This window comes from Sturnira hondurensis, unplaced genomic scaffold (genome assembly GCF_014824575.4).
Source record: "Sturnira hondurensis isolate 20B ecotype Veracruz unplaced genomic scaffold, ASM1482457v3 Scaffold0019144, whole genome shotgun sequence".
NCBI lineage: Eukaryota > Metazoa > Chordata > Mammalia > Chiroptera > Phyllostomidae > Sturnira > Sturnira hondurensis.
This window is the reverse complement of record NW_028091775.1, coordinates 3,148,655-3,163,076: the sequence shown is the minus strand read 5'-3', so window position 1 is coordinate 3,163,076 and position 14,422 is coordinate 3,148,655. Positions and strand designations below refer to the sequence as shown.

Below are 14,422 nucleotides of genomic sequence, written 5' to 3'. Positions count from 1 at the left end.
AAAAGACTAGCACTTACCAGTCCCACAGAGCATGGCCCTTAAAACTCGTTACCTGGGAGGCTGCAGATGTATTACAGCAACGCCGGCCCGGTGCAGGAGTATGGTTGGAACTCCTGTTTGGCAGTAGAGTTAAGAGCCTTAGCCTGTTCTTCTGAATTCCCTAATGTGGCACACCTTTGTCTTTGAAGGGGTATTTATTTATGTATTTTTTACATGCCAAAAGACATCTAGACTTAAGTATTTGGTTTGTACAGTTGGTGATCAAGGTAGGGAATAGTTTTGGATGATTTTCCGAGTAATGAGCCAAGTTCTTTACATGCTTTAAAAAGTAATTCTTAAGGTAAGTCTCATTGGGAAGTTCTCCAAATGTTTAAAAAAGTATGCCAATCAAAGAAGTGTTTTTAAGTTTAAAACTTTGAGGTGGGCTCTTATTTGGATGCACACTTTCTACCACAATCAAAAACCAGTTTTGTTGCCATATTGCAGTGGTTCTTAACCAGGGGTGATTTTGGCTCTTTGGAGGCATTTGGCAATGGATAAAGACATCTTGTTGGTCTGAGGGTGGTGTTCTAATGGCAGCTGGCGGGCAGAGGCCAGGGATTTTGCTAAACACTCTACAATGCCTGGGGCAGTCCCCCACAACAAAAATTATCTGCCCGTGTGTCAATACAAGTGAAGAATTTTTTTCAGTGCAATGAAATATTTACTATAGTACATATGCACTTTACAATTAATTATTCTATTTGCCATGCCTCTTCCTGGTTAAGATATATACAGACATACATTTTCTACTCTTTTTAAAAAATTTTATTTACTTATCTTTAGAAAGGAAGGGAAGGAGAGAGGGAGAGAAATATCAATGTATGGTTGCTTCTTGTGCATCCCCTGCTGGGAACTGGCCCCTGCTGGGAACTGTCCTGCAACCCAGGCATGTGCCCTGACTGGGAATAGAACCAGGATCTTTTGGTTCGCAGGCCTGTGCTCAATCCACTGAGCTACACCAGCCAGGGCCATTTTCTACTCTTTAAATAAAAAATTACATAGAAGTCAAGCTCACATTTCGGAAACTCTGATAGTATACTTTGTTGGTTGATAGTGATAGAGCTGATTTAAATAACCTCCTATTTTATGTGGAGCACAACACAGTGATAAAAATAATCATACACTATAAAAATAAAAATAATAGCTACATACATTCATTGACTTCTATGTGGCAGAAAGAAGTTATCTAGTTATCACTTTACACATATCATCTTATTTTTTATAAGTAATTCTATGAAGGTCATACTGCTGTTATCCCCACTTTACTGATCAGGAAATCACGGGTGTGGAAAGGGGAAATAAGTTGCCCAAAGTCACAGATGCAGTCAATGATACAGCTGGGATTCGAACTCCAGTAAGCTGATACCAAGTGCATAGTCTTTACCATCATTCAACGCTGCTGCCAAAGGGGCTTTTCATTCTGCTAAGACCCATCTCTGTTGTGGGATTGGGATAGTTCTGCTCTCATTTGGTGAATAACATAAATTCACCAAAATAGAAAATGAAAATATGGTAGACAAAGAGGAGAAGACCCTGAATCACAAAATATAGGTTCTCACGCACACTACTTGTGGGTTGGGTGAGGGGTCTTCAGCCAGTCACTTAATTTCCCAGGGTCTCAATTTCCTTTTCTGTAGAGTGAGGATGGTAATAATGCACATAGACCACTCTTGTTGTACAGACTGGATCAAATTAGTGATGGGAAGATGCTCTGTGAATGGTTTGCATTCCTACACGAAAGTGATCTGGTTGCTATTCTTGGGCTTGGAATGGCAAGGTGATAGTTTCTCAGTTGCCCTTGAAGGGCTTTTCATGATATAGCCCTAACATGTGGCTTTGAAATGAGATCGTTTCTTATAATATTGCCCTCCCTTGTCCTTTAGATCTATAATGCTTTTTTTTCAAACAAATATTCCACCTTATCAGGCAGCCAGAGTACTCTCTCCAGAAAGCCAAACACCTTCTTCATTTTGTGTTTTACGTTTTACACCCACTGGGGCTGTTGTGCAATTCCTTTTGATGTTTCCTTTGGTTCAATTATTTTTTAAACAATTTCAGTGGAAGTAAGTTATCTTTCTCTTATAAGATTGTTCCATGAAAATATTGCAGACCTAGCCCTGGCTGGTGTGGCTAAGTTGGTTGGACATTGTTCCACAAACTGAAATGTTGCAGGTTTGATTCCCAGTCAGGGCACATGCCTAGGCAGCGGGTTTGGTACCTGGTCGGGTTGCCTACAAAAGGCAACCAATGGATGATTCTCTCTTACATCTGTGTTTCTCTCCCTCTCTTTCTCCCTCCCTTCCCCTCTGTCTAAAACCAGAAGTATGTCCTCAGGTGAAGATAAAAAAATGTTGCAAACCTGGCATCCTGTTTTATATCATTATGTTGTTCACACATTAAGAATTGATTTTTTATGCAGAATTATTGGTATATAAGAACAGAACCTGGCATAATAGTGTCCATATGGTATAATTATTTCTCCTCACCTTAAAAATGTTTCCATAAATAAGGATATAATTTGTATATCCCCTCATTTTCTTATCTAGAGATGTAGATATTTTTAACAATCTAGTCTTTCAACTATAGAAAGCTAGATTCTTATATTACTGAATTTACAGATGAAAATGAAACCCAGGTTTAAGGAAAATGTGGGTGTATGGTTTGTACTTGTCAGCATCTCAAAACTATCACATGCTTTGGCAATACTTGTGGTCTTTGATCTAAAGAGATATTTGAATGGAACAAGAATAAAGGGTGCAATTTAGAATGAATGATTAAAAATGCATTAACCAATTTCCTGTACCACTTTTAGCTCCTTTGGTCACAAGATCTTTTAGTTTTGTGCTCATATGCAAGACTTTCCAAAATCTTCTGACCTTGAGAAGGCTGTTTTTCTCAGTGCTGGCATTAGGAGTAAATGGTTCTGTTATAAATACGATCTAAGCAGCTTCTTGGTTGTACTTTCCCATATAAAGTCAAAAAGTGTTATGAAGATTGGATCTCAGGAATCTTTCCAACCCCAAATTGTCACTGAGTTTTACTGGCCTCACTCAGCGGTCCACTGATGCTTCCAGGACATTACTGATCGAGATATGGCTTGCAGCTCTCATTTCTTCCAGTTGTGAGACTGGTTTGACTATATGATATGGAAGATTTAAATTATACTTAGGAGGTATTATTTACTCTTCTTGAAATTGGCTCATTAGAAGACAGATTCAGGGAGGTCTTGACTCTATTGCTCTTTCACATTTGTAAATTAACTCATCTCTCAGCCCTGGCTGGCATAGCTCAATGGATTGAGCGCGGGCCTGCGAACCAGACGATCGCGGTTCGATTCCCAGTCAGGGCACATGCCTGGGTTGCAAACCGGTTCCTTGCAGGCTAACTACCAGCAGGGGATGCACAAAAGGCAACCATACATTGATGTTTCTCTCCCTCTCTCCTTCCCCTCTAAAAATAAGTAAATAAATAAAAATCTTTAAAAAAATAAAAAAAAATTAACTCATCTCTCCTATGAAGAAAATACACCCCTTCATTCCTAAAGGGCTAACACGACTCAGTGTTGGTACATGGGTCAAAGGTTTACAACCGGCTTGCTGAATGACAGCTTCTTCCCCATTGCCGTGTATGCTGTGCTCCTGTGCGTACTGTGCACCCATGTTTTTGCCCCAAACATTCAGAAAAAAAATCTTTGTTTTAATTTTTAAATTTTATATTTAGAAACAAAACCTATTATCATATTCCAGGGTATTATTTTGCATGTGGATATTGTTATTGCTTTCTAGAGCTACACTTTTAATGCATAAGCATAAATAAAAGAATTAAAAACATGTATATAGATATGGAATTAGTACCACCCATGTATAATGCACATTCTTATTTTTTCCTCAAAAATTTGGGCAAAAAGTACATATTATACATGGCAAAATGCGGTATTCATTCTTCACAAGAACCAAGTACTTAGAGAAAATCAGTTGTCATATCCCTTTGGTATTAGTAGTATATAAAACACAAGTTCTTCTATAAAACAACCCAAAGTCTAGGTTCAACAGGGAGAAAGGGGAATAGAGTTTCTTTATTTTCTAAAAGGAAGACTGAAATAATATCGGAAAATGTAATACATGACCTCTATAAAATCTAAGCTTAGTAAATAAATAGCTTGAAAGTTCTCCCCTTTTCTCTCTTTCAAAATCAAATTTTATAAATAAGGAGAGGAAATATTGCTTGTCTCTAGTCATGTATTACACAGGTATTTGTGATGAGGTAATGGTATGTATCCCCCGGATAACCATCCAGTCAAATGTAGGAAGGAACCTGTTGGTCTCTGAAACAAAAGTCAGAGCTGGATATAATAATGGTGGGTAAACAAGTCACAGGCTTTGAAATAGGTCATTTATGAGCTGTCTGATCTTGTGCAAATCACCTGTGGCCCCCCTATGCTTAATTGCATCTCACAAGTAAAATACATTGTTTTGTGGATTAATGAGCATAACTGAAAGTGTTTAGTAATACTTAGAAAACAGTAATGATTCAGTAATTGGTAGCTATTGTGATTGTGTTAAAATAATTAAGAGGTCAAAGAGACACATGCTAGCAATTACCTCTGATACAGAAAGTGAAATAAAGGCTAGAATATGGCAATGTGGTGTTGGGTCAGAGAGGAAGGAGTGTCTCCTTCTGACCATGTCACCAGGGTAGCCTTAAAAGTAAAATGCTCTCTGTAAAGGCCAGGGGACCTGGGGCACGTAATGGCTTTGTCACCACTAGTGACATCAGCTCAGGCAATTAAGGTGACCTTTCTTGGCCTCTGTTTTTCCTTGTGTGAAACAGGAAATGAGCTTCCTACCTCTGAAGGTGAGAGGGGGAAAATCAGTAAAACACTCCGCAGAGGGCCTCTCCAGTTGAGAACAGAGTACATTTGACGTTAAGAGTTCAACATTTCCAACTCTTATTATGGCTAAAGAGCAGGGAGCTATATCTGTACTTAATCATGGAATAGAGGATGTGTGAGGAAGAACATAAAAGACAGAGTAGTAGAAAAAGGGATTTAGAAATAGGTATAAAAAGATAAAGACAATTTAAAATAATTAAGCTTTCCTAAACATACTCCAATATAAAGAGATACAAATACAGTCTCATGTTAAAAAAAAAAGCTCATAGAAACCAACAATAGTCTAGCCTTCAAATGATCTTACGGTCTCTGCAAAAATTCTGAAAGTGCCATATAGAATTCGACAAACTTCAGCAAGCGGTTACTGAGCACATACTGAGCACAAACTTCAGCAAGCGGTTACTGAGCACATACCATGATGTAAGAGCCATGGTACAAGTGTGCACAATCCATAGTCCATACCCTTTACAATTTCAAGGCATACGCAATCTTCACACGTAGTTAAAAATACTAAATGTGAAAATACTAAATACTAAATACAATATTTTATGAGAGATCTCAGAGAAGAGAGTGTTTAATTTTTCCTGTGGAAAGAGGAATGAGGGATGAGCTTTAAAGTTTTCTCCAGGGTTTCACCTCAAACATCTACAACACGAGGCAATTCCTGTAAATGGATGAGTTGAGCTGTATGTAAGGCAAGGAGGAGTGGTGAGGGTTTGGAAAACTGGATAGTGCATTCCAGCTTAAAGGCATTCAAGTTCAAGTCATTTAAAAGAAATGACCCCCGATATCAACAAAACCAACTGAGGCCAGTTTGCAACCTTTGCAATATACACAGGGAGGTACTACTTCAGTTAGACTATGAAACGGGGTTGAACAACATCAGACAGAGAAGAAGAACAGGTAAGATTCCAGAATGGATGAATATCATTTGCTGAGAGCCAGAGATGAAAGGACTCAGAATGTTCAGCAGGTGGCTGAAGGAGGGAACAAGTAGACGCAAAGGGTGGTCAGCCTCCGTTATAAAGGGTCATGAACACAATACGAAGTTCCAACTTTATCTTGAAGGCATCAAGAACCACAGCATTAATTTCTCTGGATCTTCAACAGCATCATTTTAAGAGTTTAATGATTTCTCAGGTCTTTATGAGAGTAGATTTATTATTTAAATGATTCTAACTCATAGCATTAAAATGTTCTCTGTCACTATGAAAAATCTGCTGGAATTACCTTGATGGGAAATATCTAAATATAAAAAAATCCATTAAGTATTTAGATATTTATAGACATCTGGTTATTCACAGGATATATGGCTCAAGTAATGCAGGTGATCTAAGTTCATGTTGAATTTCTCTCCCAGAGCTGTAAATATATATATAGCTCTTAGAACTCATTCATTAATTAATACACTGATGATTTAATGTCATTGCATACTTCTGCAAACTATGGACTGTCCTAAATCCCTTATGTATATCATTTCATTTAATTTTTATAAAATTCTTATTGCTATGAATATTATTATCCCTTCTGTGAAGAAACAGAATCTAACAGATATGAAATAACTCTCCAAAAGGCACAGAGCCAATAAGTGAATAAGCCAGAGATTTATTTACCCAGTCAGTCTCTCTCTCCAAAGTGTACACACTTAATGTTGAGATTAAATGTTTGGCATGAACTGACTGTTAGGGTGGGTCTTTCCTCCTACACCTGTTGAACCAGACTTTCTCTCTTCTAGAAATGGGATAGACTACATCCTTCTCCATGACCTTCCTAGATTTTGTCTATGCTTGTTGCATTAGTCTATCCTGATAATGCTTTATTATTTATTGTTAAATTTTCTTCTATGTGTAATGACCTTTTAGTCCTGGTACATTTATTACAAGACAAAACTATTGAAGGGACATGAATTTTCTCTTTTTCTGCCCACCCCCCCACCCTTATTTTGGTCTAGCACCAGACTTCTAAACCTCCTCCACTTTCACAGGGTCTCCTGGGCAAAACGTTTGGGTTTACTTTGAGTTTGTTACTACTTCTTCAGTAAAGAGAAAAAGTTCAAGTCCATCATAAGAGACATCACAACATAAAAGACAGTGTTTATGTTCCAGACCCTTCTGTGTGACTATTTACGCCATGATCCACAATCAGAATGCCTTCGTGACTTGGCCAGCACCGCTCTCCGCATAGTTCCTTCCTGCTCAGAGATGATTTCTAAACCAGTGTTTCTGGGATGCCACAAGAGCAGTTGTTATCTGGAATGACTTGAATTTGCCACCCTGTCAGAAAAATTATCATCCCAAGTTTTAATGTGCTAGTGTCTAAATCACAGATTCGTGACGGTTTCGATGTTGGCAATGTGGACACAGCCTCTCCTAAATGAAGAGGCTGAGATTTCTCACCAGACACGTGCGGTTACCTATCTGTGATCTGTGGGTGAACACAGATCACCTCTCAGAGCTCAGTTTATGCTGCTTCTTTCCCTCATTATTTTGTAGTTGCTAACACATTTCTTCCACCAAATATACCTACTCTTCTGTTTGTCTCAGTACCAGCTTCTCCAGAGCCTCAGGCACAGCACTTCCCAGTGTCAACAGCTATTAGCCCTGCACATTCATCTTTGTTTCCTTATTTCTCCTCAGCCATCTATAGCTCTCTGAGCCGAGTCCAGGTGGTTTAACATAACATAGGAGTGTGTGTGTGTGTGTGTGTATTTTCTCAAACTAAGGGATGTAGCGATCTATCTTATCTTTCCCACTTGCCTAAAAACTTATTTTGGGGTCTCTACAAGTACCCAGCATACAGCCTTATATTTTGCCTATGATCAACACAGAGCAAAGTGCATTTTTAAAATGACCTACCTACCTACCTATCATCTTAGTTTTACAGGACCTCACTTTAATTTACAGAAATGAGAAGCACATTTTGAGAGAGGAAATATGCTGTTATTTCAAAATGCAATGAAATATCATAATGCTATTTTTCAGTAAAGACTTCCAAGTTAGGTTTCCCTAAATTTTGTTCTAATTATTGTATATCTATAAATGCATACACATTTATGTGTATATATATTTTACACATATAAATATTTATACATGTGTACATATGTATGTGTATATATATCACACAAATACACACATCTATGTGAACTGTATTTTTGCCATTAGGCACATAAGGACAATATTTCTTCCATGAGCTCCACCTTCCTGTTTCCCTATCCTGTGCCAAACTCCATCTGAAAACATTTCATGTGGGATCTTCATAGTGAGGTTAGGCCTGCAGCAGACAGGGTACCACATCACCAGGAACAGTGTGTCCTGGAGGTCTGCAAAGATGTACAACAGAGTATACAGGCTGGTCACACTAGTGCCTGCTGACACTAACAGACAGGACAACTGGAAATAGGTTTTCATGATGCAACAGCCTTTGCTCAAATTCATAAAAATAATTTCTAGTATTTCCAAATCAAGCAAAAATCTGCAACCCAGTGGCAGGTCCTGAAAGGCCTCTGTCCTGGCCACAGTGGAGCAAGGACCGGAGGATAAGGGGACCTGGGCCATGCCTCCTCCACCTCCGTTGCCGCCAGCACGGGGACTAAACCCTGTGTCTCTCCTGTGTTCTTGTCTCTCTTGACCCAACATGGGGGCATGGTTTGAAATCTCTAGAAGACTATAAACATAAGGTAATGTTATTATTTTTTGTTGTTGTTGGGAAAAGTAACTGCTAGAACAGAGAACCGCAACATTATCCTATCTAGAATTTGTGGTCCATGGTTTAACCCTTGCCTCTGCAGCATGGTGGATTTTATTGCTTTTTTTCTGGTCTACCCACTGTCCCTACTTTTTTGTAAAAATAGAGACATGCTGTTAGGTCATCGTAGAAGTGGTTTTATGACAGAAACTTTCTTTCCTTTTTAATGTACTTCAACACTGCAATTTTACTTTTCTGTGCAAGAAGCCAGAGTCTCTCCTATTTGATTTGCTCAGTTTACTAAGAAGTATTATAAAATTACACGAACAATACATTTACAGAGTAATAAATGGAATGTGGCTAGATACTTTTAGCAATCTGTTAGTACTGATACTTGAGAGGAACTCAGAAGACTGGAAGAAATCAGTTTAATACTGAAAATGTGTGAACACATTTCTGAGTGAAGAGTTAGAGAATGTTAGTCAGAACTGTCTATATGTGGCTTGATAATACTAATGTGCAGAAAGCATCTCTTAAAAGTGCTTCTTATAAACAGTGAAAAGGACGTGCTGGCCCCGCCCACTAGAACGCGCCCAACAATTGTCCCTCGGATGTATGACAGAATATCCTTCCAGCTACAATTTGAACCTCGGCTATTTGAACCTCCTATTTGATTCTCGGCTCTTTTCTGTTTTGTGTTTATATATTTAGGACCGTGTGCGCACTTAATTTTTGTGTTTATTTATTTTCGCTCCAAAGATAAAACAGCAGTGTCAGGTATATGCATCTATACCAAACCCTTCCTGTTACTGTTAGAATAGGCCTCATTTAACCGAAAAAGACTGCCTGTATTATTGAGGAAGGTATTTACTACCCCAGAGTATCAAGACATTGGAAAGAGACTATGCAATGAGGAGTCGCATTAGCGTTCTGTTTCCCCACCAACCTTCTGACTGCGAGAACAACGCCCTCGGCGTCCTCACCTGCAGTGCACCACCATCGGGCCTGCGTCCGGAGGGTTGCAGGCTTTGACTCTCCGTAGGAAAGCCAGGAAAGGGGTCGGGTGCTCCGGAACGCCGTGATCGGGCCAGGCGGTGAACTGGAATTGTCTCACTTCTCGCTTCTCACTGGAACCATTCTGTGAAGTAGGAGCACCGACTGAAACTCTGTTCTCCTAGCCTCACGTTGTAATGAGGAATAACAACACGGAGGAGCTAACCAGACAAAGTGCTGTCTTAATTCCTCCCCATCCTCCACCCGATATGCTTTGGGAAGACACACTCTTCCGATATATAAAGCCCAAGCTATTTGGAAACGACAAATGTTTGCTCAGGAAGATTCCAATTCTGAGGTGAGAAACATTACATTTTTCAGGTGTAACTACTACTCCTGTTATATTTTGTAGGAAAAGCCAGTTCTCCTTCATCTATTCTTCATTTGCCGAAGCTTCCGTTCAGAGAAAGAGTTCCATGTTTACTAATAAATCAACAAAGAGAAATGGCTGAACAATAATGGAAGAATCATTTCATTCGTCACTGCTGCCAGTGGAATCAGGATTTAAGTAAAGCCCCAAGATATCTGATCCCTCCGAAGAAGCTTTCTTTAATAAGGGAAAGGGGGGGGAAAGGAGGTAAAAACATCAAAGGCAAACCTTGTAAAGTGCAAAGGTTCGAACACAATACGTGGCCAGCTCCACAGTATCGAGCAGCGTCACTTGGACCAGCCCATGCGTTTCTGTGCCTCTACTGGGCCAATACTGGTCACACTTCACCTAGAAGAAACAAGGGCACATTCAGGGCAGATGCTCATCAATTTCTCCATTAGCTTTCCTTTGAGATGCCGTTGAAGGAAAACAGCTTTTCTGCATTTCATTTCATGTTGATCCTTTTCTGGCATGCATTCTTGTTATCCCAATATATGTAAATTACGGCTCTGATGCCAACATAAACCACATTTTTCAAGCTGGTAGGAATACTAAGCAGTAACAGATTCAATTTTCCCAGAGAAAAAAATAAATTGCAGATTGTTGCTGAGTAAGATAAGTAGAGAGGTATTTGAAACTTCAGAGTACTTGAGAAGAAAACACAAATTTGTTCTGGGATAGACATTAAGAATTGCATCAAGGGGATTACACATAGGCATTGAGAGTGCACGACAAAATAGTTAGCATTCATCCATCAAGGTTTAAAAGGCACCAGCTATTTCATCTTGAGCTATCACAATTTCCACATATGCTTGTTTAAAGAAAAGTAGAAATAATTTGTAAATCTATCAAAGTATAATAAACAACATAGCCCTTTTTAACATACGAGATAAATGGTACTGGTATTCAAAACAAATTAAACCGGTGATGCCTGGGAAAAAAAGAGCTGTCTGTTCTTTAAAAACGTCTCAGAGGGTCATGCACTAGAAGTGCAAAGTTTAAATAATTTAAAATTTGTTCATTTGAGATGAATAATCTACAATTTCTACGTGAAGTTGAACAAAAGCACAGAAAAAGTACTCAACCCAATTAGCTTAACATGAAGCAAAGAATAATTCAAGGTCTGCAATAAGCCTCAAATTTACCGAGTGGGTCCTTTGGGCATTAAAACGCATAATGAAAAATGACACACAGAACGCTGTATTTCCTAGTAGGGCCATAGATCAGAATATATTTACCTTTTCTATCTCAGATTATAAGAAAAACGGAAGTAATCCTTAATTGAAACCAACTGAAATGCATTTCTCTAGGTAAAGAAATACAGTAATGTCTAATATTAGAAAGCACATGTTTTACTTAAAAAATAAAGATATGAAAGTTACAATCACAGGAATTAAAACAACGAGGCATTATTATCATAGATACTAGAATTTTTTGGTCCAGTGAATAGTATTACAAGATAATTATTTGCTTTTGTGTTGAATATAAATATTCACAGCATGCTGTGAATGATACTGTAATGTTCTGATTCCTAGATATAGCATCTGCTCCTCAAAGGACTTTCTTTTCACCTAGGCACTGGACCTTCTAAAATTTCCCAAATAAGGAAAAAGGAGAAAAAAACCAGTTAAATGTGCAGTTACACAGTTGACAGAGGTTGAATTCATGAGGATTGATCCTATGCCTTTATTTCAATAGAACACACAAACATCACCTATTTCATAAAAAACAAATAAAAGTAGTTGACAGTAAAATGGAAAATATGGCTCTTGTTAGCATTTATAAAAAATATTTCCATGTTTCCTAGAAAGTCTTTCCTGTGTTATAACTCTATTATATGTTCTAACTCAAAGAGAAACAACACAAGGAAACAAAAACCCTTTAAAAAAACTAATGTACTATGGTCAAGATTTAGCACCTCCCTGTTTTCTGACTGTCCATCAAAACCCAGGACACATCTGGATGGACTTTGCCAAGGCCTCTACCTGAATGGAGCCAACACTACTTAAGTAAGCCACAGTTCAGATAGAAAAAGAAAATCACAGAAGTTAAGCCAAAGGTTCTGTTTTCAGCCATGAAATAGATGTCAAGTTGATGTCTCACTGGAAAGGACAAAAGTGACTTTGGAGGTCTCTTATTTCAACATTTGAGAGGATGCCAGCAATGCATTAAGTTAAAGAATCAAGAGAGAAACTTCAAATTCATCCTTTAACGGTTTCAGCTGGATGGCAACCCTTTCAAATCAAAGCCAACAGATCCAATCCCAGGAGGACAGATATCACTGTGGTGGGCACAAAAAGAGCAAGTTAGTGCAACAAAATGGTCCATGAGGCCAGTTTAATGCACTAAACCAAATTCAATGCAATCACATCTCAAAGCCGGGAACAGGTCATCCCCAGACCTTTGGTGAGGTGAGACAAAGGACATAATGGACAGAACCACGTGCCAGCCTTTAAGTGACTCTGGAAAAATGACTCTATTAATTCAGTGACTTTCTTTTCATCTACACATCCACTCCACACTGAAGATGTAGGAGAAACTAAAATTTTACTAATCATTCTCATACTTCTACTAATAAGTTTTAAACAGAAACTACTATTGGCTTAGACTGACTGCTTTAGGGAAAAAAAACATGCCACAAAACATTACTATAAGAAATAAATGACGTGAACATTTTTAGCTGAAAGGAAAATAAAAGCTTTTATACTCAATTGAAATAATGCACTTTAGTCTTACTTTTTACAAAAAAAAAAGACATTCTAACATGAAGCTCAACTGCAAAAAGAGGGAGCAATTTTTTAAAGCAAATATACTTAAACATTGCCATTTTCTCTCAGGAAATATTTCACAAAGGGAATTTATGAAAAAACAAATATTCCAACTCGTGTGCACATGCACACACGAGCCTCAGCAGAAGGATGAGGTTTCGCTGAGCTTATTGGGACGGCTACCGCCCTGCATCCTGCCTTCATTAGTAGATGCAGCGGCACTTACGTTCTCGACCTCGCTCTCTGAGCAGTCTGCACAGGTTTCATGTGATTTCTGGGGGCCAAATTTCTGATGGCTTAGATCGACTGACAATTTTTTTAAGTCTTTCATTTTCAGCCATTCACTAAACAAATAATATCTGATTTCAACATTAGAGAGCAAGTTGAAGGTGCATGGAGAAGAGACACAAGGGAACAAGAGAAATGATTTTTCACCCTAACTAGCTAATGCAAATGAACTCCCTCCATTTTTCTCTTCTGAAATGTTTTCTTTGACAACAGCCCCTCTCCCCATTATTTTTCCCCTGGGAGAAAATCTCTGAAGGTACTCCCAGACAGTGTTATTACTAAGTACTTGTTCGGCTGCACGCACGGAGCTGAGTGTGAGTTGAGTGTAAGGGCTCCCCTTTGAGTATATAAGAATAAGAAGGCAACAGCTCTGGAATATGAAAACTGATTTTGGTTTTTCCTGTTTGATTCTGATGTGATGACAACTGGCCTTCAGGACCGATTCATGGAAAGTCGGGCAGCATCACTGGATGACCAGTAAGCTGCTGTTCTATTTCCAGGAGCCAAACCCACTGGCCTCATCTGTAAAATGGGAACGGCACCTCCAGCCCATTGGTGTTACCCTAAGACTCCAGAATCATGAAACTGAATCACGAATCCAAATGGCCATCCCAAGTAGGCATTCAACAGGTCATAGCTGTTATTAATCATCAGTTAGGTCATATTGTCGATTTTGTGTGGTTGTTGTCACAAACTACCTAAGTCATTCTAAATATAAGAAAAGGTATGTGATTAATCTCAGCAGATACACATTTGGGACATTCTAGGTAGAAGGCAAGTGTCAGCAGGTGTGGGGACACCAAAGTGAAATGAGATGCAGGCTCTGCCCCATCTCCATCAGCCTTACTGACCACGGAGATGCATTTACATCTCCTGGTTTTTCAAACAGGTACTTGTGAGATCCCAAACGACTCCATTAATTAACCTGGGAGCAGTGTGCTGAGAGGAATGCATTAGATTCTAAGGTGGGAAAGGAGGGGAGCAGAACCTGCTACCCAGGCTGTGATTTTGAAGCAACACTCAGGAACATTCCTTGAGGCTTGAATTACTTGAAATGGTTCAGATTCCTGGCTGGATTTGGGGGAGAATCCTTTTGATTATCATAGAGTGATTGCCCTTACATGGTAAGCTTTCATTTCTTCATAATTATGGAAAACACAAGTTGACCATGGCTAAGCGTACACTATGAAACTCATTCATTCTACCTCTTCCATGACAAACCATCAGAAGCAAGGTGATAAAGTGGTAATGCATACTTAAGTGCATTCAGAAGAAAATCTGCTGCCTGGAGATATCTGGTGGGATTTGATCCAGCCAGTCTGCTAA

The 14,422-nt window shown here is 38.8% G+C and overlaps 1 protein-coding gene across 23 annotated transcripts in view; it reads right to left on the bottom strand.

The window, feature by feature from the left end:
* PTPRD (protein tyrosine phosphatase receptor type D) overlaps positions 1-14,422 on the bottom strand; it is a 520,593-nt gene that overhangs the window by 48,617 nt on the left and 457,554 nt on the right. For all 23 annotated transcript variants that reach the window (XM_037070904.1, XM_037070905.1, XM_037070912.1 and 20 more), the window contains 2 exons: positions 10,269-10,388; positions 9,601-9,755 (listed from right to left, as the gene is read on the bottom strand). In XM_037070904.1, the coding sequence (XP_036926799.1) occupies positions 9,601-9,755; positions 10,269-10,388 (275 nt within the window). The remainder of the gene's footprint in view (positions 1-9,600; positions 9,756-10,268; positions 10,389-14,422) is intronic.